Source organism: Plasmopara halstedii (assembly GCF_900000015.1).
Source record: "Plasmopara halstedii genome assembly, contig: Scaffold_1878, whole genome shotgun sequence".
Taxonomy (NCBI): Eukaryota; Oomycota; class Peronosporomycetes; order Peronosporales; family Peronosporaceae; genus Plasmopara; species Plasmopara halstedii.
In genome coordinates this window covers 134,177-157,988 of record NW_020188786.1, presented here as the reverse complement: position 1 = coordinate 157,988, position 23,812 = coordinate 134,177, and the positions used below count along the sequence as shown (strand labels likewise).

At 44.6% G+C, this 23,812-nt stretch overlaps 7 protein-coding genes across 7 annotated transcripts; 4 read left to right on the top strand and 3 right to left on the bottom strand.

Annotated features, from left to right (window-relative positions):
• Positions 1–50: 50 nt before the first annotated feature.
• On the top strand, positions 51–1,838 carry PHALS_02270 (Polyadenylation factor I complex, subunit FIP1; the record flags this gene model as incomplete). Its single annotated transcript, XM_024716737.1, has 3 exons — positions 51–1,584; positions 1,646–1,714; positions 1,795–1,838. 3 exons carry the CDS (start codon positions 51–53, stop codon positions 1,836–1,838), a joined length of 1,647 nt encoding a protein of 548 aa, XP_024582306.1.
• A 4-nt stretch (positions 1,839–1,842) lies between these two features.
• On the bottom strand, positions 1,843–4,243 carry PHALS_02269 (Predicted ATPase (PP-loop superfamily); the record flags this gene model as incomplete). The annotated part of the gene is made up of 5 exons (XM_024716736.1): positions 1,843–3,388; positions 3,446–3,537; positions 3,607–3,790; positions 3,849–3,972; positions 4,051–4,243. The coding sequence occupies 5 exons, from the start codon at positions 4,241–4,243 to the stop codon at positions 1,843–1,845; spliced, it is 2,139 nt and encodes a 712-aa protein (XP_024582305.1).
• A 125-nt stretch (positions 4,244–4,368) lies between these two features.
• Positions 4,369–9,967, top strand: PHALS_02268 (arf guanine-nucleotide exchange factor gnom-like; the record flags this gene model as incomplete). Its single annotated transcript, XM_024716735.1, has 6 exons — positions 4,369–4,479; positions 4,561–4,624; positions 4,683–5,047; positions 5,108–5,502; positions 5,582–9,889; positions 9,964–9,967. 6 exons carry the CDS (start codon positions 4,369–4,371, stop codon positions 9,965–9,967), a joined length of 5,247 nt encoding a protein of 1,748 aa, XP_024582304.1.
• Positions 9,968–10,024: 57 nt separating this feature from the next.
• On the bottom strand, positions 10,025–12,290 carry PHALS_02267 (uncharacterized protein; the record flags this gene model as incomplete). Its single annotated transcript, XM_024716733.1, has 3 exons — positions 10,025–10,076; positions 10,156–10,187; positions 10,248–12,290. The coding sequence occupies 3 exons, from the start codon at positions 12,288–12,290 to the stop codon at positions 10,025–10,027; spliced, it is 2,127 nt and encodes a 708-aa protein (XP_024582303.1).
• Positions 12,291–12,582: 292 nt separating this feature from the next.
• Positions 12,583–13,509, top strand: PHALS_02266 (uncharacterized protein; the record flags this gene model as incomplete). The annotated part of the gene is made up of 1 exon (XM_024716732.1): positions 12,583–13,509. One exon carries the CDS (start codon positions 12,583–12,585, stop codon positions 13,507–13,509), a length of 927 nt encoding a protein of 308 aa, XP_024582302.1.
• Positions 13,510–13,754: 245 nt separating this feature from the next.
• On the top strand, positions 13,755–15,260 carry PHALS_02265 (glycoside-pentoside-hexuronide :cation symporter family; the record flags this gene model as incomplete). Its single annotated transcript, XM_024716731.1, has 1 exon — positions 13,755–15,260. The coding sequence occupies one exon, from the start codon at positions 13,755–13,757 to the stop codon at positions 15,258–15,260; it is 1,506 nt and encodes a 501-aa protein (XP_024582301.1).
• A 59-nt stretch (positions 15,261–15,319) lies between these two features.
• On the bottom strand, positions 15,320–18,535 carry PHALS_02264 (uncharacterized protein; the record flags this gene model as incomplete). The annotated part of the gene is made up of 10 exons (XM_024716730.1): positions 15,320–15,365; positions 15,433–15,501; positions 15,565–15,737; positions 15,794–15,893; positions 15,957–16,105; positions 16,167–16,370; positions 16,428–17,030; positions 17,104–17,319; positions 17,380–17,442; positions 17,507–18,535. 10 exons carry the CDS (start codon positions 18,533–18,535, stop codon positions 15,320–15,322), a joined length of 2,652 nt encoding a protein of 883 aa, XP_024582300.1.
• Positions 18,536–23,812: the final 5,277 nt, after the last annotated feature.

Below are 23,812 nucleotides of genomic sequence, written 5' to 3'. Positions count from 1 at the left end.
TTAATCACATCATCGTCCCTCTAGGTCGTTTGTATCCAAGTAGGTAGGTCATGGAGGACGAGGAGTTTGGTGAAGATGTTCTCGTAACCACGCGCTTGGACGAAATCAGTGTCAAAGAGGAAGCTAAAACAGAAGAATCTAGATCCACCTGGGAAACAAGTAATGAGATGGTCATAAAGATTGAAAAGAAAGAAGAGGCTGAAGACGAAGACGAAGAACTGTATGGAAGTGTTTCCATCAAGCTCAACGCTTCGGCCACGTCACAATCTGAGGCAAAGGTTGATAAAGGGACTGAAATTGCTGCTACAGCTACTTGTGACGTAAAAGACGAGCCAGTAGTGGACTCGGATGACGATGAGGACGACGAGGACGTGGCGATTGTGTTGAGCACTGACCATGCGAGCACCAAACCTACATTGCGCTTCACAGGTGGCGGTAATCGGTACGTCCGTGGCAGTTTTGCAGGCCAACAACATGCTAGCTCAGGAGTTTCGAGTACTGGAGCCATGACAAGCTCTCAGCCTGGAGATTCAGGTGGATCCACGGCCGATGGGTTGGATGACATGACCATGTTCGGAGGACGGCGCACCGCATTTGATGTGGATATAGATCTGCTCGAAGACAGACCATGGCGGAAACCTGGTGTGGATATATCCGACTATTTTAATTATGGGTTTGATGAGCACAGTTGGAGGGAGTACGCTACACGACAATTGAGATTGAGGCGTGAGCTTGCTGTCGAGAAGTCGACAGAGCAAGCATCGAGACAGGCGGTTAATGCAGCTAATCAGCAAGCTATGCGAGATCGAGATGCAAAGCTACAAATACGAGGAGGTGGAGGATTGCCTCCACGGGGATTCTCAGGAGCAATGAAAGGAGATGGTGTAGATGAGCAGACCGGAGAATGGGGCGCTGGGGGAAATGGCTTGCCGCCAATGGGCGGTGCACCACCGCGAGGTGCATTTTTAAGTGGCCCACCTCCAAGAGGCTGGCATCCAGGTATGGGCCCGCCTCCAGGCTTTATGGGTCAGCAGCCTTGGAATGGGCCACCTATGGGAGGAGCGCCATGGGGCGCTGGGCCTGGAGTGGGACCTCCTTGGATGGGTGGACCCGGCGGAGACAGAGGCCGTAGTGGCGTTGTAGATGATCGCGGAAGTAGTGGCAAGGATGACTGGAGTGAAAGACCTGGAGGTGGATCACAGGAAGCAAGTCGCGATCGATCAAAGTCTCGCGATCGCCCTCGCCGTGATGATCCACGAAGTAGTGGACGCCGAGATGAACAGGACAGTAGTAAAGGGATAAGTGACCAGGACCGAAATCGTGATAGAGATCGAGAAGATCGACGTGACCATGATCGAGTAAGTGAACGGGATCGAAATCGAGTAAGTGAACGGGATCGAGATCGAGTAAGTGAACGGGATCGAGATCGAGTAAGTGAACGAGATCGAGATCGAGGTCGAGATGGTGGTAGAGAACGAGATCGCGAAAAGGGTCGAGAAGATCGTGGACGCGATCGCGACCGAGACCGGGACCGTCCACGAGAGCGTGAAGGCCGTGGAACAGTTGAGCAGGAAAGGGAGCGAAGTGGGCGTAACCGATCAGAGCGAAGTGCACGATCCCGAGACCGCGATTCTCGGAAGCGTAGAAATCGCGATGATCGATCCAGCAGTAGCCGAACTAGTGATCAGCGGCATAAACGTCGGCATTAGACAAGGTAAAGGAAGTGCATTTTATCGACGAATAGCGACAAAGGTGTGGACTCTTATACATTCATTGCTTTATTTTTTACGGCAGTTAAGATCCGACTGATTGATTGTTACAAGCTCACTTTCGTCTAAGTGGCTATATCTGCTTGTGCAGCCATAGCTCTGTCTCGAGTTTGTCCAAATCCTGCGCTGTCACCTGAAGTGCAACAAGCGCATTGCTTTGGATGGCGTCCACAGGTACAAACGTCATACCGGGCATGCTTTGTACCTTTCCTCGTGCCGTGACGGTATTGTGATACATTTTAGCTAGCTCAATCTCACTAGAGAAAGCTGATGCCACATAAAATGTCCGAGCATGTACCACACGATCCCAGGGCATTAAAGCTTGGACGAGGCTGTCAAGTATGCATGTCCACATTCCCTCTGCGACAGCTTTGGCCAACAGTCTTGTATCTAAGTAGTCTTCACTACTTTCTGCTGATGCTGTACACACAATTTGGCACATTGCTCGTGGCACCATTCCTGTTTGCCAGTCAAAACGAAGATTGCCGAGACGATTCGTGCGCGTGAAACTTTGTGGTCTAAGATATTTAAACGCAATGTGCGTGAGCGCCTGAGACTCCACCTCTACAAGTGCGTTACGTGGTAATTGAGACAGCTGAACAATCAGCAGCGGAGCTTCTTTCACAAACGCCAAGCGCGCTTCCTTCTTGTCAACTTCACCGTCACTCTCGTCACTGTCTACAACGTCTTCGAATACATCGACCAGCTCAGCGTTGGCTAGTAGATGGCGACGACAGTCAGCTAGCAGGCGCTCCCGACCCCCGCAGTCTTCAGGGTCTCCAGTGGTGTAAATGACACTAGAGCACACATGACGAAGATTTGAATCAAGCGCTTCCAAGACACGACAGACATTGTAAAAGCACTGAGTTGTTTGAGTTGCACGGTCGCCTGGAACCAGTTCCATCGTTTGAGGATAAAAAGCGATTTGTCCAGCCAGCAATATAAGCGCACGGTGCAGTACATTTGCTTGGCTGTAAGGACCGATACAGCTTGGTGCCCAACTTGACGTACTCTTGACATGTAAGACGTCACGGCGCACCCGTAGAGCTTGTAACTTCTGAACTCCACTACCACGCAACGCAAAACAGTCTATAAGCACACGGGCTGGAACATTGGCCAATGCATTAATTTCGACACACGAACGCGATGGGGGCAAGTGTTGACCAAGGTGCCGGATATACTCGGCATTGAGCTGACTGAACGAGGACATATCCTGGACGTATAAATGCACGTAGCACACGTCGTTTAATTCCATTCGATGGCTTTGAAGAATCGCCTTTATCTGAGAAAAAATATCCGCGATTTCTTCCTCTAAAGTAATTGATGCGTCACCAATATATCTACTCATAAGGCCTGATACGTGCAACTGGTCGCGAAATTGACCAAAAGTAGGCACATGATCATTTGCTGCCTGTGGCGTAAGAGCGAGCATAGTTGCTAGCTTTTTTCTCGTACGATTTGTGGGCCTTGATACATTAGGAGGCGAAATACGAGGAATTCGCAAAGCCAGGTGCGATGGACTAGCGGGGGTTTTGTCCTCCAGATGGCATTTGTCAATCGACAAAAACGCCACAGGTGCCACATAGTCATCCGAATGAATTACGACGTGGCTCTCATCACTTAAATCAAGTCTCAACGTTAGAAATGTTAAAGACACACTGAACAAAGAGACGTACATGACAATGCGCTTTTTGAACAATGGACAATTGAGCGTGAAAGTTTCGTACTCGCCGCCTTCACCGCAAACATTAAGATGATACTTTTCCTTCTAAACAATTATCCAAATAACATAAGTATACAGTACACTTTGCTGATAAATTGCTCTTTTGAAACTCACCAACGTCATCAATTGTGGCTGCAGCTCCGCTATTGTCTTTCCCAGGTGCATTCGTGGTTGTAATCCAATGGATGCAATCTTAATCAATATGGCTTCTATTTTCGAATCAATCATCTCTTGCAGCAACTCGGTCTGATCGCGACGCCACAAGTAGCTGAGCGATGTGAGTCCCACTCTCGAACAGCTAGAGTAAAAATGATCAGCAATTCATCATAAAAGCGTGACAATACTTTGCCACGCACACATTCTCGACTCGATTGCGTTGATAGCTAGAAAAGATGGCACCTGTGCAGACACCTTCAACGTTTGGACACTGCACCTTGACCTTTTGTAGCAGTCGAAATAGGTCTTCAACCTCATCACCTACTGCTGATTCGTGATAATTAATGTCTGTTGTCACTGCAGTACCCAAAATAGTCTCTGAGATCAATGGTAGCTCCATACTCTTGGCGATGAGCTCAACACTCTGATGGCCGACACTTTGAAACATGAAAGAATCGATCTCAGCGTCATCTGCTGACAGTTGCGACGATGGATGCAGATGCGCTAGGCACACAATTTCGTGGCCAAAACGCACACACTCCATCATGGCGTAGCAACTGTCTTTTCCGCCGCTCACGAGAGCCACCACCTTCATTGTTGTCAGCTCGGAACACGTTGGTCGTATTGCGGATTATAATCCAAGTCGATGTTGAAAACACAATAGTCATGTGGTGGACATGAATAAGAGGATGTTAAGAATCGGTCACATTATTTGAGACCATGGCAGCTGTCCGCTCCGTGCTGCTGAGCGATATTCAGTGCGTACTGAGTCTCGCAAGACAGCGTCATGGCTACTTACTGACTTCAACTACTACTCAGCGAGTGAATCAGGTGTGTATACGTACTTTTGGCCACGCCATCTTGTCGCAAATTTAACTGAAACATGACCTTCACTCTTTCGTATGACTTCAGGAGAGCCCGCATGCGGTCTTTCAAAGTTTTTCGTCACTACGTGGACGTCTTCTTCGATGCGATAGTAAGTAAAAGTCAACGCGTGCTGAAGCATTTTCTTATAATTTACGAATATAATGTAGTCATGGCGGAATTATCACCTGTCGATGTTATTAGGCCTTTTTTGGCCGTCATTCGCCACGAAGACGCTGGTAGTAGCGTAACAGGTGTAGCTTTACAAGCAGTGCTAAATATCTTGAACATGTGGCCTTGGGGTGACGTGAAGGACCAGAATGCGACTGTGGACGCGGTTTCGGACATTGTGGATGCTGTTAGTCACTGTCGTTTTCAAGAAACGGGTATTCAAAGCGATCAAAATGTGCTTGTCTTGATTGTGCTCGTTTTACATGGAGTAATGCTCTCACCGTGCGGTGTGAGACTATCAGACCATTCAATGTGGCAGCTTGTAGAGTCGCTCTATGCTCTCAGTTGCAGCGATCGGCACGATGTACGTATTCAATCACTCTTCATGATAAACTCACCAGATTTTATCTGAGTTGCTGTATAGGCACATGTTACGGTACTGTTGCGTTCGACTGCCACGACGTTTCTGCATGACACTATGACCTTTATCTTCTCAAATCCCGCCATCTATTCCGATACGATTTCTGCTGCAACTGAGTCACATGTAAGGCAGGGCTTTGGTTTGCCTTGTGCGGTGAAAGTCGCGGGTTTTTTATGTCAAAAGCTGCATCAGAGGAACTTTGCCGCTTCAGCAACTTCGGAGATATCTACTACGTCAAATAAAACGGCTACAAATCAGCGCAAAGTTTTATTGTCGCTCACACTGCTACAACGTGCGCTAATCGCATGTGACGCAGAACTCCTCAAACAGAAACCATCGTTGTTATTGTTTATCAAAGATGATCTGTGTTGCGCTATTTTGCGTTACTGTCGACTCGGGTGTGTGCTGCTCTGTGTGCTTTATTTGCATTCTTTGTAAGTTGAGTAGCTAAGACTTATGGTTCCGTCCTTGATGCAGTGCATGTGCAGAACCCAAAATTACAGTTGCGTGTCTTGGATTAATTCGACTCTTGTGGTCCAAATTTCGATCGGAGCTCAAGATGCAAGTAGAAACTCTGATTAATGGCGTCTTCTTTCACACGCTGCACTGGTGTGTGGCCAATATGGATGTATCTCATCCAGATTTTCCGCTTGGAGACGACACCAGTCGACTTGCACCAGACACCCTCGACCACATTGACGACAAATCTGTTACCATGGTTGATGCTGCGCACGAAGAATTTTCAGGCATGATGCTTTCCAAACAGCAGCTATATAGCATTTCGTTTGAAATTCTCGACTGTTTGAACGATTTGCTTGCTGAAGCAACATTGCTACCTGACTTATACGTGAATTATGACTGCGATGGCAATCGCTGTGACTTAACACAGACGTTATTTGAGCTGTTATCACAAGCTGTGCAGCAGTCTCATATCGCTTGCTTTGAGTCACATGATGAAGATCATTTCTTGTGGGCGCAAGCAATTGGAGAAACAACACTTCGCGGAATGTTCAACGCATTGTATATCGTGCATCTACGTACGCAGCCGAAATTGTCTTCCGGGAGTAGAAATAGCTGTCTAGACCACAGTGATAATCGAATGAGAGAGGATTCCTTACTGGTGGATCAAGACGACCATGTACTACATACCGACGCTGATGAATTTGCTCTTGCTGAAGAGTTGTTTAGGAATCGACAGCGCAAAAAGTTTTTTCAGCATGGCATTCAGGAATTCAATCGCAAGCCATTAGCTGGAGTCAAGTATTTGCAGCAAAATACGTTCCTGCCAACTCCACTTGACAGTGTATCACTAGCGACGTTTTTGCGATCTCTTCCCCAAGGCTTGAACAAGAATGCAGTTGGTAATTACTTGGGTGCAATGGGCAAGGAAGTCAAAGGCTTCGAGAAGACGGACATCCATGAGGCTGATACAATGGACTTTCATCGTGATGTCCTGACAAACTTTGTTCGATCTTTCAACTTTGAAGGCGAAAGTATTGTCACAGCATTGCGCATGTTCCTTGCAAGTTTTCGTCTTCCAGGAGAAGCTCAACAAATCGACCGAATCTTGAACACGTTTTCAATCCAAGTGTATGAGCAGTGTCGCGAGCGATTCCTCATGGCATCCGCAGATGTTGCCTATTTGTTATCATTCAGTTTGATTATGCTCAACACGGATCTGCACAATATAAATATCCGAGCAGATAAGAAGATGAAATTGACGGAGTTTATCAAGAATAATAAAAATTACGGCCCGGAGGTTTCCAAAGGTCGTGATTTGCCGGAAGACTTTTTGACGGAGCTATATAACGCAATACTAAAGGATGAAATAAAAACTGTTGAAGATTGTGGGAAACACGGTGGAGTTACAAGCGATCGCTGGAAGGATCTACTTAACCAAGCCGAAAGTGACCCACGCAACTCTCGTCTAATTGTGCATCACCTATCGTTGCATCTCCGCTCATCAAGCATAACTTGTGACTGCGAAACACAATCCTCGAATGCCGTGGAATCATACAAGGAATCTACCAAGTGCGCCCCTTGCCCCACTTCTGGAGCCCCTTTTTTACGTAGAAGCAGTAAGTGGATACAACAAGATGATTTTGATGGACCGATACCACTCAATGCTAGCTCAGGTAATCAATACGATCGTCATATCTTGGAGCTTATCCAATCAAGCCTCGTACTAGCCTTTAGTAGTGTTTTTCATCAGTTTGTTTTAGACTCTCAAGCAAAGGATGCTTCTCGTGGTGACGATCTCGGCGTGGGAAGTAGTTATGAGGTGCGCTATTTGCCACAGAAAACGGCACTACAGCTCGCTTGCAACGGTTTCGTTATCTGCGCAGCAGTAGCATCTCATTTGTCATTGGTTGAGCACTGCAACACAATATTTATTCGCCTTTGCAAGTACTCGGCTCTCTTATCGTCAGATGTTTATCCTGTCGGCTACAATGGCCGCAAAAATGGAATATCAGTGTATTGTGATAATGAAAGTGCTTCATTAGCAACTGCAGGGGTATTAAAGCTCGTAAGCTCGTACAGCTTGACGCTTCTGAGCCATTCCTGGAAATATTTTTTTCACCTCGTAAGCGGATTGCGAGAACTTCGCGCTTTACCGTCTCAAATTTTGTATTCTAGCAAAGACATGAATCTGGAGCTTTTAAATAATGACGAGCGTTTGGACTTTATTAACATGGTTTACAAAAACAAAGCAGAATTGGAACGAAAGATTGAACTTCGCGCTTATGAACAAGATATGAATGAGAACAATACTGGTAGCTTTTTTCGCGGTGTAGCGTGGCTACTAACGGCGCTTGACTCGAATCTTGGCCGTTCGACCCCTGAATCTATGACAACTACTCGATATTCGTCACTGACGGAATTTGAGCACTATCAGCGTAGCCCCACTGAGCTCGCTTTGCTCGCTGAAGATCTTATCATTGAGGGAGAAGCGCCAACAACGGTGCCATCTGGTGATGACATCAAAATTGGTACAGACCAGTGGATTCGACATACGTTACAACCTTGCCGTGTAGAGTTTATATTGCAAGATGTAGCAAGCTTGCCATCTCGCGCCCTGGTTGAAGTTATCAAAGCGCTGCATGAGGAAATCATGTCGGTACTGCGAGGTTCTGATGAACATGAGCCCTCGAAAGATACCAAATTGGTACTTAGCCAAGGTGGTTGTGTATTCTTTGAGCACCTACTGAGCCAATGTATTTCACTTAGCGGATCGCTGTTTGCTGGTGAAGAAGATGGCATATCTGCTGTGTTGGAGGCACATTACACCCAATTACTCGAGCATTTACGACCAGTACTACTCACTAATCAATGCCCAAGCAATTTGTCGTACGAAAATGCGTGTTTTCTGTTGTACAAGGCGATGAACGGTTTGTTTGCTTGGGTAACACATACACGAAGTGACGTCCACGGACTGCTGCTTGTGACATTCTTGAGCTCTTTGATGGAGTTGAGCGGCGACGACGAGCTAATTGGACCCTTTCTGGCGCCCATCATGTGCGGACTGGATCGCTATGTGGCAGTGATGCGCCCGAAAAATTTGCACTATTCCCGTGTGAATTGGCTGACAATCTGCAACCTGATAAGTTGGTCAATCAAGCGTTCGTATGCAGCAAATCACGGCTTTCAACTTCTGGAGCGTCTTGTAATAGAAAAAATATGGAATGGAGATGGAAATGAGATTTTGATCAGTGACTGTTATCTAAAGATGATGATGTTCGCGATGAAATACCGAGGTCTGCACGATTTATATGCACCTTCAAGACCCATTGAATTGCTTCTCTTTATGTTTGATACGCTCCGCACAGATGTACCCAACTATGTAGAAGAACGCTTGCGCTTTCTTGGCGGAATGGCTATCGTGTCGAGGCAGCTCTTGTTAAACCAAATGAAAGGAGAGCTCTCAAACGAACTTGTGGTTCTGGTAATTGAAGGATTTAAGCACATGCTATGTGCGCACGCTGGAACTGATCAATCGTTCATGGCCGGGGCTTGGCTTGACATTCTTCGGTACGGGTTGAATCCCATTGGTTTAGGTCTACTCTATGAACCTAAATATGAGGATTCTGATGGACAAATTCCATTTGGCGATAACGAAGAAGAAACAAATTCTTCTTTTCTGTATTATAGACGACAATTGCCTTCAATAGACGACGAGAAATATTCAAAACAGATGCACGCTCATAGCGACACCAAACGAGTGAGTGGCCGTCGACGCCGACCGTCCGTGAGAGACCCATTGACTCTTCGACCACATGTGGTTGTTGCTCAAATGCTTTCTTTAGTCTTCTGTGAAGAGTTTACGAAGCTACAGACTTGTGCAAAGTTTGCTTCTGTTTGGAAGGATATGGCAGACCTATTGGTAGGGTTGTTGGAGTACACTGCGATGAAAAGCCCAACGCCTGCAGGGCAAAGAGCTACGAGTGGAGAGGTATTATCTGCAGCGCTGGAGCGCCGAAGCGTGCTTTCAGCCCATGAAGAGATTCTTGAGCATATCAAGGGAATCGTAAGACGCTTAATTGTGATTCAGGATAAAGAGGTCAACGAGATGGCAGGCGCAGCGGCTAAAATTGTGCAGTCAAAGATGTTATTGCAGGTACTTGTAGACAAGTGTCACTCAAACAGGTATTTGGTCGAGCAGCTTTTTTCTCACAAAGAGGACGACGCTGGATCGATTGTTGGCTGCGATACTTCTATAAAAAAAGTTGACAGTGAAGACTTTGAAGCAAAAACGACAATAATGCTTGAGACAGCGATATCGAAAAGGTAGTAAATCATATTTACTAAAGTCCGTTTAATAAGTAAGATCATAACTAACTGCTTTGCTGTTACAATGTTAGTTGATAGGTCGGACAGCTGCGAGTCCACTCTCTGATGTCGGCCCATGAGCATCCAAGAGACTCACGGCTTCGTCGGCTTTAGAGCAAACTGTGTGAAGTTTCTCGGAGAAACACTGAGTGAACGTTTGTGTCAATTTGTTGATAATGACACTTTTAAGGTCAGTTTCCATTTGCCCAACTGCGATTTCGCACAATTGCTCAGTGATGTCCACTAGCTGTCGAATCTAAAAAAACAAACTCCAGTCAATAAGTAAGTCACGATAGAATCAAGAATTATTGTTTACCTGCTCACTGACGCGCGATACATTTTCTTCCAGTCGCTTCGCTCCTGGATTTTGTTGTGTATTTCCACATCGGATATCAGATAGTGCCTCAACTTTGATAGTTGGGTCTTCTTCGGGCACTTTCTTGTTCTGAGCCCCAGATCCAGCTCGGCTCTTCAACACCTCAAGAGCTTCCTTTACATGCCCTTGAACAAGAGCAATCTGCTGAAAATTATCTGTGCAAACTGCATTGACATGCGTCGTGATGTGATCGAGGCACCTGTGCATATTCTCCAGCTCCACAGCAAGTTTTTGCGTCTCTGCCTTTGCGGCAAGTCGCTTCTTATTTGAGTCTTCGATCTCCCGCTTCGCTGCTGCAAGTTCTTTCGCCCGTTGTTGAACCTTCTCGGATTCCTGAACAGTTGTAAGAGTGCGTTTCAACTTAGCAACTTCATCCGTCAAGCTCTGAATGGTGATTAGATTCTCAGCTGCTTTTTCATTGGTCTCATCTCGAAGTGTCTTGAGTTGTTGATCGTTGTCAACATTACGCTGATTCACTTCCATTCGCAGTCGATCAACTTCTTTCTGTAAGTGGCTTCTAGCCTCAAGCAAGCTCGTTTTCTCTCCCACCAATGTCTGTACAAGAGCTTTCGCTTTCTGACGTTTATCAGTATTTTCCTTATTAATACTTTCTATTGCTGTCGTAAGCTCCTTGTTTTTCTTGTCCAGATTGATGCATTTAGCTTGCAATTCGTTTCGAGTCTCCTCAACCTTCTGCAAATCAACGTGAATCGACTCGGAGAGTTGACGGTGCTGCGTACTGTCAGACATGAGCGCATTGTGCTGCGACTTCAGATCCGCCAACTCCGTGCTCGATTTCTGCAATTCAGCCTTGAGATTCGCTACTTGAATTTCCTTTTCCGTGACTTTTTCATTCAGCTTGAGATTCTGCTTCATTAAATCATCCACTCGATCCTGAGACGCCACATATTGCTGCTTTATAGTCTGAAGTTCTCCTAATTGCGACTGCGTCTCGGCGATTAAACTATCACTGCGACTTCGACCAAGATTAACTTTTTCATAAAGCTGGGTAATCTCTGCTAACTTCTCTTCAAGTACATTACATTTATTGCACGAGTACGACGATAGCTTGGTTTGTAGCACGTTAATTTCCGCCTGATGTTGAAGCACCTTAGTCTCACTATCATCTGCCCGTCGTCGGTAGTTATCCAACTGCTCTAGTTGAAAATCTTTGTCGATTAGCTGATTCTGAAGACTATGATTCTCGGTTTTGTGCTGTTGAATCTTAAGTTCCAATTCACATATCTTGTCCATATTAACTCTACTCTCCGTAGCTTGGAGTTGTGCTTGTAATGAACTTTCACGAGCTCTCAGAGAGTTCACTTCAGATTGTAGCTCACGACACTGCTGTTCTGAGGCCCCACGTAGCGTCTCTAGTTCATGACTAGCATTCTCCGCTTGTCGTGTTGATTGCAAAGCACCCGCTTCAACATTTCGAAGCTGTTCACGCAAGTCAGCCATTTCAAAATTAGCTGAACTTAATTGTGACTGCACGGCATGAAACTCATCATCCGTGTGTGACCCAGTAGCAATTACTGGTTGTGAAAAAAAATCAAGCTCATTAGTTGGAGTCGCAATAGTTTTAGCAGCATCAAGAGCTTCCGTCTTTTGCTGCAGCAAAGTCTCCAGTTCACGACATCGTTTCTTTTCGCTTTCTAATTGTGACGTCATAGCGTCTGCATATGACTTTGCACGAGATTTCAAGTCATTCTCACGTAAATTTGTCTCCTTTTTCAATCTTTCAATCTCTTCTGTCCAACGTTGCTGTTCGGATCCTAAACTTGATGCATTTGAAGCTGCAGTGGCTTCTTTCAGCTTCGCTTCCAACGCGATAGCTTTCTGTGTCTCATTTGCAAGTTGACTACGCATGTTGTCAACAAACGCCTTAGTCTTGGTTTTCAACGCATTGAGTGCCTCTTCCTTAGCATTCACTTCATGTCTAAGACGTGTAACCTCAGCAGTTAAATCTGGTGATAGATCCATGACAAGTCCCTCGTTCGCGTAGCTCGTGTGAGATGTAGATCTGCGTATTCTCTAAAAATGGTTGTTCGGCATTTGAGACAGAAATACTTTTAAATATGATCAGATCAGAGCTCCATTTAGCTCTTCAAACACCATTTACTATCGTTCACTGACAGTCTTTGCCCAGATATAGCTCGTCCTTGCCGTTGAGCTTAGAGTGTCGGTACTACATTCACTCCGATTGAGTTAGTTATCGAAATTTTTTAGAAATTGTATAAATTCTATCTAAGAAGTTTATACTTATACAAAGCAAATGGACGCAAGCAAAAGCTCATTGCTTAGCGACGTTCACAGTAGCAGCGGAGGCGTTGATTTACCAGATGGAGTAAAAGCATTTGTACGTCGTCTGCATGAACCTTATGAACGCCATCGTGCACACGATCTGCGTGCTGAATGCTACCGACGTGGCATCCGTCCCATCAAGAAAGGACCGAATGCTAATGACAATAAAGGGGGATACATTATTTTATTGCGCAAATACGATGGAACTCTTGCCTCAAGTGTTCAAGGATCTTCTTTTGGTAATAGTGGACATCAATTACCCAAGCGAGGTGAGCAGGAAATTGGAAATGAAAGCGTTGGAGACACCTCCGAGATGCAGATTATCAGTAATATGACAAATAAGAGGAATTTACCCATGACAATGTCAACCCAACCAGAGACAGCAACCTCTACAGTAGAATTACAAGGATTTTATGATGGAAGTCAAGGAAACCTCCTTGCGATGCAGTACCCAGTACCTAATCTAAGCAAATCCGCGACTTCGACAGCCGAGAATCCAACAACCGATTTGGAAATTTTAAGTGGAATTGCCAACTCGTATACTCAGAATGTCGTAGCTGATGGACAATTGTGTGGCAATTGTCGAACGGTCGTCACAGATCAATTGATGGAGTCCATTCGACTTGGTAAAATGAAGATGAGTCTTCACGAATGGCAAAAAGTAGCCGAACAACGAGATCGAGATACACGTCATTTAAAAGAAGTATTGGATATTTTACACGATTTACGAAGATCGTACCGCGAAGCACAAGTGCATGGAATGAGTCACGATATTCTTGTTGAATTACAGGATGATATCGCATTTTTTCGAAATTTAAAAGAACGTACAAAAGAACGTATGCGACAGACTTTACAAGACGCTCGCGAGCGTTTAAATAAATCAAATACGACGGCCTAATTTGTCTAACATGAGTATTGAATTTGTCTTACAGTCGATCGCATTGATGAAGTTACTTTAATGGTTTTGAGTACTGCTTTCAAATGAGATTGCAATGTCTGAGCACGTACGTAAGACGTACGACTAAAGCGTATATCTGAGACCAACAAACCTGATAAGCTTGAACGTGTTTGTAAATGTGTCGAAATCGACGTCTTCAAGCTGTCATTCAATAAATTGCCCTCTCTTCAACAATTGCCAACGATATGAGTGTTCATCTTGAAGTGACAACACCCGTGTACAACCGTGTCGAGTCTGCATCACACCGTGAGTCGGTAGCTTTAGGCCTCTTGGAACATCCTCCAAGACTTTCAACCTTTTCAAATCTTGATCTCAACGATTCCAACGAAAGTAAACACACTGCCGGGTGTTCTGTCCTGATGCTCGTATTGCTGTCTTTACCTCGAATGGCCACCAATATGGCTTGGTCAGCTCAATGGGCTGCTCTTGGTCCGTATCTTGGTACCATGATACCACCCTTTGCTGTGCAACTCACACAACTCATCGGTCCGCTTTCCGGTATACTAGTTGCGCCAATCATTGGTGTGCTAAGTGATCGAAATGTGAGCAAATGGGGACGTCGTCGCCCGTTTTTAGTCTACGGAGCTGTCACAAGTGCAGCGTGTTGGGTTCTCATGGGATATACCCGCGAGTTGGGAGAATTCTTAGGCGATTCTGGTGACCACCGACCATACACTGCTTGGCTTACCATCGTTTTTTACACATGGATGGATATAACTGTCAATGTGGTTCAGACTCCCGCTTTTCTCCTCATTTCTGATTTTGCAGGTGATCGACAGACTCTTGGAGCTAGCATTGGACAAGCCAGTTCGACATTAGGCTCTATTTGGGTTGCAGGATACATTTACGTCTTTGGTGCAGCCCATTTAACACTCCGTTGGTTCCTCGGCATGCTCTCTGTCACGATGCTGGCTTCTGTATGTGCTGTATGCATCTTTGCCAATGAAGAAGTGGCTTTGGTGAAAGAAGTGGAACTAAGACCTGGTGAAAACCCTCCTAGTACACTGACACGGATCAACGAAGCATTCTCTTCGATATTCTTCGGATTGAAGACACTTCCTCACACATTGAGCATTTACTGTCTTGTGTTTTTCTGTATTCAATTCGGCTTCACTGCATACAACGGGAGCAAAGGTCAGTTCTTTGGGATTGAAGTTTTTGGCGGAAACTCGACAGAAGCGGATGTGTGTGGACCAAATCATTGTACCGAGGATCAGCAACTCTATAATGACGGTGTCCAAATTGCTGGCGGTCTCGCTGACCTTCTCTTTAATGTACTTGGCTACCTGTACTCATGGATACTGCCATTCATCGTCTGTCGACTAGGAGCACGCTGGGTCATCACAATTGCGTGCATTCCACAAATTTTGCTCATGGTTATGCCTTTCACGAAGATCGTAGCTTTGGACATAACGATTGTCGTCTTGACTGCCATCACTCAGGCCACAATTTTCGCCCTCATTGTGCCAATTATCGTTCATGTCTTTGGATCGTCAGCACAGGTTGGCATGTACGTTGGCGCTGTCAACTCGGCCAATTGTGTAGGCCAACTCGTCAATTTCTTGGTCGGTGCTGTACTAGTCGAAACATCATTCGGTTACGCGCTGCCAATATTTGTAGGAGGCGCATTCTCACTCGGAGGTGCTTTAATCAGCCTCTTTGCCCTGCGGATCGACATGCATTCCATGTAATCGTGCTAGTATTACCATCTTAACTACTTCTCATCCTATAAATCTCGTTCTGATTGCATTTATAGGATGTTTCGACGTCCAGTGTACCCGATAGTTGTCGCGTGGCTGGATGAACACCACAGATAAAATATTCACGAAGCTTAAACCATCACAAGAAATACAATTTACTCACTAGTTCTCCGGTAAAAGTGTCTTGGATGATGAATTTCTATAGCTTTCTGATAAATGACGTGCCGGTGGCCTACATGCACACTATGTAGTAAGATATACGCACGTGATGATCAATCTTTCAATAGCTTCTTACGGTTTAATGCCGTTTAAGTCCTCAGCTGCTACAAGCTTGCCGATGCCAGCGAGAATAGACCGGCGAGGGTCAATCCGACGTTCAGAGAGCAATCCCGAGCTCCCACTATCATGAAGTGATGGAGATCCTTGACGATTGTTCTCCGACAACTGATTGCGAGCATCTTGTTCATACTGTTTGGCAATATTTAATTGAGGCCATATAACTCAAATCTAACGAACTTACATACCATTGGCATCACATGACGTTTATGTTGTAGATTTTGCCGCGTGCCAAGCACAAAATCGTCCTTGGCCGTTGCTTCCATTGATGTTTGAGAAGTGTATGATCTGCAAATAGACAGGTACCAGTCAATGTCCATACTACAAACGTCTAAGTAAATGACGCCTTACGTTTTCCAGTCCGAGCAATTACTGTCACGATCAGATATCAAATGCTCATTTGACGGATGTAGCTGACGCTCAAATATCTTTTTTCCTGAGATCGTCGATCGTTCAGCAATGCGTGGGATGAGACCACCTTTCTCGTCATATATTAGGCTCTACATAGACAACAGTAAATGTCTTTGACGCATTAAACGAGAATCTTTAAAATAATCGTACATCTTTGCCAGTAGATTGATTTGTGTAAAAGCGCTTCTTATACGAACGACGCACAAAACCTGCCCAGTCTGCATCAGGATGATCCGGATCGTACTTTTCAGCGACGTGTGGAATTATCGGTGATGCTGTCTCATTGCGACGGTGTTGAGGTTGTTCTCCTGCATCAAAGCGAGCCAGCTCAGCTTGTTCTTGCAGAAAACTTTTCTCCATTTATGGTGTTGATGTCGTGGCAGTTTCTTTAGTGACTTGTCGACGACTCACGTCTTCGAGTTGTTCTGAAACGAAATTCATGTGGCGCTGAACATCAAAAGAAAATAGCTGGAAAGACGTTCGCATTGAACGTAAGATGCTATCTAAAGTCTCAACGCGTTGAATAACAGATTTAATGCGCTCAGTTTGCTCTTCGCGACTGACCTTTGAGATAGAGACATCTTCTGAGCCACTCATCTTCGAATCTTTGTTCTTGTCGAAGGCGAAACTATCAGGTGTAGTAGACGTCTTGGCTTTCCATAGCATCGGAGGAAGCTTGTACTTGTCTTGGATGGTTGTAGGACCATTGGAAGCGCTCTCTTCATTGTTGTTTACTTTCGGTATTGGTAACTTTCCTGGCTCTTCCTTGTATTCGCTAGTAGCACCCACATCTTCCTCGCCAACGTCTGTCTCTGATGAGACAGCTTTTTCATTCTCAGCTACAGTTTCTCTCAATAGGCCAACCACTTGTAGGCGATTAATTGTCATGATCAAGATGATCGGGTTTTGATAGGTGTAGTCCGGAGTCGAGCTTGCAAGAGCTTTAGAAAACAATTTTGATGTATGTGCCGAATTTGAAAGCCAAATAATGCTCTTTGCGTCTTGGATTTGAAGCTATACGAATGAAAAGATGAGATTACGAGTATCGAAATTGCTTATCGAGACGACCATACGAACTCAAACGCACCGGAATTGACTGGAATTCTAGTGATTCTCTGACTGAAGGCCATATTGGGCATGATGATTCGGCGCCAGTTTCGGTAATCTTTACTCGCCAATTCCTCCAGCGCATGTCGGAGATAACCACGAACTTGACAATTTTCGAATCCTTTTCATGACACAGTTTTGGCATTGAAATGCTTCGAACAGCATCATGCGTGCCTGACGATAAGCCTGGATATATCTATGCAAGCAATAGCAAAGTTAAAAGCGAGGAATTATATAGCCGCCCATTGCGACGTACCCGAATGCATCGCATGTCAAGAATGCATTGAAACTCTTCATCTTCATGAATGAGCTCCAAGATCTGTCAATTGAAAAATATCTGTCAGAGTACTACTAGCTCGAAATAAAGCTACCCAAGCACGTACACGTAATGATCCGTCTTGCTGACCAGCAAGAAGAAGCTGCTTATGTTGACCTCGAATTTCCAAGCTCCACCATCGAAGGCTTGTACTTGCACAGTTCACTCCGGTCAATGATAAAGTACGAACCATCCGGACTAGTTCCAAAGGATTATCTCGTACAATCACCCCGGAGCGGGAACACGGCCCAAGGACCAGTCGCTGACCCGCGTTTTGTTTATGGGTAAGAACCACGTCACTTTCATGAAGCATAAAGTGTCTGAAACTCATTAGAAAAAGTCGTCCACGTTCGCCTCCAAGCACAACATATTGACCGTTATGATCGCATTCAGCACTTATCAAATTTTCAGCTTGCTGCTTGACTTGTGCCATGCAAACTTGTCGATCACTAAATCGTTCTTTCCAGCTCAGAACTCCAAATTGATTTGAATCCTCCAAAAGAATCAATACAGAACCAGCATCAGGTGTCATATCACGTCGAAAATTGCAGAAATGCTGAATCTCCTTGTCAAATGTCCCCAAAACATTTTCTACAAAGCTGAACGACACTTGAACAGAAGGTTCATGATATTGAGACTTATCAACAAACTTGCCACACGGAAATGGTGTCACTGAAGTTGCATACAATCGTAATCCGAGCACTAAAGTCTTAGTTTCTACAATTTCACACTTCGACATTTCAGATTCTGGAACTCGAACGGAGATTCCAACTAAAAGAAAACTCGGAACGGGAAAAGCAACACAAGTCGCTTTCACGAGTTTTGGATCTGTATCATTCAAGTTGGTGAATATCGAAGCACAGACGTGATTAATATACGTAGAGATCGAAATTTGTTGGAGGAATGGAAAGGGATGGATCGCGTTGGTATCGATCCTGTACAAATCGACGAAACGGCCATTTGCAATCGCAATCAGGCGTGTTTTTTCGCATAGCGCTATATTTTGATATTGTTCATATTTCTTGCGGTCTTTGGTGCTTAGATTGGTCTCGACAGACACGTTGACATCCAATTCGTGAAGCCGATCTTCAGCCATGACACATTCGATGAGTGTCAAGCATGATTGGTGAAAAGTGCCAAATTACATACTGTACTCTACCGGTATTCACTTAGACTTGGTACTTGTATGTCAATAATTGACGACAATATATTTTGGGTACCTGACACCAGCTTGAGGATGCGTTGTCAGCCACACAGTCCATTTTCGATTTTGCAAGTAACCTGGTAGTGTCGTGCCTGATGGGATGATGATAGTTTATTCTCTACTTGGTGAACGGAGTGAGTTCCGTTCTGGTCTCTTCTCCTTTTGTGAGCCGTATTCTTTGTCATAGTTACACTGACCATCATTGAGACAAGGAATGTATTTATTAATGATTGAAGAATGAAGAATTACTCAGCCAAAAACCACCAGCACCCACTCGGCGTTCGTTACTGATGTCGCTGTTCTGTTGATACCTTCTGCCTGACTTCAATCTATCAATATAGTGTGGTTTGAATGAGCACAAGACTAGCTGATCAATACTTTCATCTGAAACTATGTCTGATCTGCTGGGATTTTAGGTGTAATCTCTCGTTTGCATTTCTACGAAATATATCAATTCAAATAAGGCTATTGTCCACACGCAGTCGTGACAGCAAACGTATAATATTCGCTAATCCTTGAACGATGCTACTCGTATCCATGGATATGCCAAGCTTAATAAAAATGCAATAAACAGTAATGCCAGATTATGAAGTTGATTTATATGAATACCATTGCTATCTGAACTTTTTCAATATTTGTGAGTTATTGTGACCACTTCGTTTTTAACTAAAAATGTTGCTGACATTTCACTCCTGTCAAAAAATGTTTAAGATTCAACCATTCGAACACTTGAACATGATTCCGTCGACACATGAATAGCAGTATAGATGACTATGAAAAGCTTAGTAGATCACACTGCGGAGGGATTTGATGGGCAGCCAGCAACAATAGGAATCTCAAGATTGTCATTAATTTGGTAAATCTGATGAGATAAAATATTGCGATTAATAAATTAGTCGCAATATTTACTTTAATAAGATTGTCTCTCACTTTGTAACGATGGTAGCACTCGAATTTTACAAAAATTTAATCGCACCTATTTTAAATGATAGGATATTTTTAATTTTGTGTGACTATAATGTATTGAAATATTTATTCGGTGAACAATATATGTAAGGGATAAAGCGGTGATATGCCGTTGTTGCGCCACACAGCACATACGAGGCATTCAATCAAGCAGCTGATAAAGTGAACACTGACAATTCAAGTGGGTTTCAAAGCCTTTTCATTGTAGCTCATTCATGCTTTACACACAAAAAAGCTAATTCACCGTATTTGCGCTTTACCGGTGTATTAAGTATTATTTTGTCCCAGGAATATGGCCAATCTCATGACAGATACTCTGAGCAAAGGAGAACTCGGAGGCAAATGCCGTCGCAGATGTCTTGTTTTTATGTGGTCATATTCTTACAGCACGGCATAATAGGATCCGTATAGTCCCTGAGGATGAAAAAATTGCAGCTCCATTAAAGTCTGCATTAACAGATTTTCAATGGCATAAAATGACATCAACATCCCTTCCGAAACTATCAGCATAAGCTCGGTAATTCCATCATCCTGCGATTCTTTTCATATATATAACGTTCGAATTCATATACAAGCTGCCCAAGGGCTTTACATGGGGTAGATATTGGAGGCTATCATGTTGTAGTACCCCAGTTACGCCGTTTACTCCAGTATGTAGCTATTTACCACAAAGCTGGGATGCTGAATTGGTTTGCAGTGGGACGCGGCAGTACTGTCGCATTGTGATATGGTTAGTAAAAAAAATCTTGTTTGAGGAAATCAGAATTTTGTTATTTCAAGACTAAAGTACTTGACAACAATGACAAATTTATCTTCTTACATCAAATTTATGGGATCACGGCACAATTATACACCTATTCAGTTAATCAGTGGTAAGCTTTATCAGCATGAACCTTATGAATATGGAGAATCCACAGAAATAACTCTTGCAGCTACGAATCCAGCGAAAAAACCGATTCTAAGAATAGATGTGCTGTATTCTAGTGCGGTAAATGTATCCTGTGCAGAGCTTCGCCATGGTCACCAATTTTTACATCCGATAAAGAAAACTTATATTTTCTGATGCACTAGCAACATTCAGTCCTCCTTTGACGCGGCTGTACGAATGCAAATGGCCACAGGAACACGCTAATTTGGTTGTGGTGGATATTAGCCAAAGCACTTGCGCGTTTAGACTTTGGTGCCTGAGTGAGCTGTTCTCACAAAACGAGTTTGCGCTGAATAATAGCACAAGCTGCAGCAGCTTTACCCCAGTTACATAAATAGTTTAAAAATATCCGGGCGCCGTTAACGCCGCCACGAAACGGCTTCGATCTAGGTGGGGAGGGACTGTCAACTAAATTTGAAGCTAAATATCACTTTTCAGCAGAGCCATTTTATATTCTTGATGAGATTGAGCGTCGTGCGACGTCATGATTGAGTGACAGAAAAGCAAAAGCATATCGCTGACCTCAGATTCAGCGAAAACACTGAGGCAAAAATGCATTTTTTCCGCTCTCGAAGACGGCGACAATGGGTTGAGGCGCCGACATGTGCGAGTAAGCTCACTGTCACAGACATGAAGATCGATGAAACATATGCGTATAGAGGTCGTGTTGTCAGCTGCCGAAGTTCTGCCTGAGGGGGCTATGTATCACCTACCGACACATGCAATATTTTTTCTACAGTCTATATAATAACATTTTGCTAAGTTGCGACCGCGCTGCACGGACCGTTCATGAGGAGGTTATTATTTCAAGATGCGAAAGAGGGCGTTGTAAATCCATATCATGACCCCACAATGTAGAGCGTGCTGTGTGAAGGTGACTAAGCAGTCCCTTGTAGCGGAGCTAATTTCTGTTTCAGAGTAGCGACGTGGTTTTACGCGACTGAAGGTACTCGAGCCAGGTGATGCGACGTTGAAGCTTAGGTGATGAATCATCTTAGTTTGGACGCACGCTAGAAGAGAGGCGCATGCTGTCATAACTGAGAGAGCTCATGTAAGCCAATCGCGGTAGAATTCCCTCGCCGGAACAGCTCCGTGAGTAAGGGTTAAACCACCTCTTAAGAAAACATTTGGTGAAATGGCGGATACACTCAGGCTATTACCGCTTTTTGATTATGTGGAGTGGTAATTTTTGATCGTAAAGTATTAATAACTTGAGGTCTTGAGTTGGCAATATCCCCCGGTGCAGTGGCCGCTTACGATATGGCGCACCCTCCGACCAAATGTATCTCGGGGAGAAGACAGGGCCGCCTGTCGCCACGCACTTTCTACTAATGGGTAGACCAACATTTCGTTGAGCAACCCCTTGGTCGATAGCTGTTATATACGTTAATGAGAGACGAGCGGAGATCTGAATAATCGTCTCGATGTCCGTGTCGTGCTTTGTATTCGCAAAGTCACCCGTAAGCTGAAGCTCTTGATGGATGTGTGCTTTGCTGAAGCTGTCTTGTAAAGTGTGTTGTTGTGTTACTGCCTGTTATCCTCACATAATGCACGAAATGAGTTTGACTTTCGTCGGCACTCTCGCCAGCTTAAATTGCTCAATTACCGAAAATCGCGTTTTCCGACCGCTGCTGCTCTTTGCACAGTAAGTACTCCAGATAAACCTGTGGGAGGAGAATGCGTACGCAAAGCACCTTTCGTGCACTCGATTTGCTCTTGTTGCGAACGGAAAGCCCAAATACATTAGCGTCTGAGAAATCAGCGCCAGAGCGGCGAGTGATTTCAGACACCTTAAAAGTGCAATCACGGATTGGTCATTTGGACAAACATCGGCATGACTTTTGCGCTTCGTGCAGAGCATACAGGGCAGGTCCAGTGTAGCGAGAGTTACCCGTCCGTATGCACATACTTTTCTGAGGGAGGCTTAAATCAACTTACACTCCTCACCGTGTGTTGCTCACTTCCCGCGGGTCGTTGAGATTTTAAAGAGGAAAGGTGAAGTGACATTTGACATTATAACCAATAGGCTTTTGACCTCCATAATCTGATAAGAACCCAGACATACAAAGTGTGTGGCCCAAACAAGATGTGTAATGAGACCTGGCCCATTACATCAAGCTTCGTGGGTATCGTCGTGAGTTCCACGCGGGTGTTGCAACATTTCGCACCGTTGAAAAAGGGCTCTTAGTTTTTAACCGGTGCAGCGGGGGCTAAAAGGGCTTTTTTCTCTGGCCGATTGCCGCCTGGCGAGGGAGGAGATGCTTGGTTGAGACTCGGAGATTCATTATGATTGCTCTCGTCCAACATAACCCCACAGTATCTCTGCCAAGAATGTCCTGAAGCACGTTGATAGTGAGAGCTGCATCTTTTCTGATGGCTCGTTAAAAAAATTTGCCGCATCGGAGGGGGTTCTGATACGAGTGTGATCGAAGGAGCAGGCATGGTGAAGCGCAAATGGTGGAGTTAGACTCCTAGTGCAAAGGTTTGTTGTGGATGGTCAATTTGTGCAGTATATCAAAGAGTGAGCAAGTTGAGCCTTAAGGTGATGCACATCGTAGAGGAGAGAATTTCATGGATAAGAAGCCTGGTTTTGTATTGTTCATCCCAACACATTAAGTACAATCGAACGATATCCACATCGTAGTATGGTGTAATTGTGTACATTTTTAAGTGCAAAGAAGAAGAAAAAACTTCGATTAGGGAGGGTACGTGGCAACCTCTTGGTTACCTTAAGGTCTTCTTTACCAATCCTGTGTGTCGACGAACACGGCTGCTACTCGTTAATTAACCCGGACTCTTCGAGTCAAAGCATTCTTTGTGCAAAGTGAACGGCGATTTGCTGTATCAAGCGTGCAATGTATTTACGACTAAAGACTTAATTTGTCCAAAACTTCAAAGTCCAAAGTGTGTAGAGATCGCGGGGCACCAGTGCCTTAAATAGAGTTCCAATCTTACATCGCGACATACTGATGCAATTGAGGGTGTTGGAGATGACCCCGCTCATCCTCCAGCTCATGACTTGTCAGCCATGATTTAATTATCTGGTATCAGCGTTATCGGTATGCCAGTAACGGCTCAACGGTCATGATACGGGGTGCGGATGGCAGATCCCAGGCCATGGGATTAGGATACACTCTAAGAAGAAATATATTATTATTGCAACATTTACTCTGTGGTGTTGTGATACTTTGTGCATCGTATCTGCGGCGCCCGACAAGCGCATCTACAAATTCTAACAGGTTATGAGCCCAAGCTCGATGGACAAGGTCGGTAAC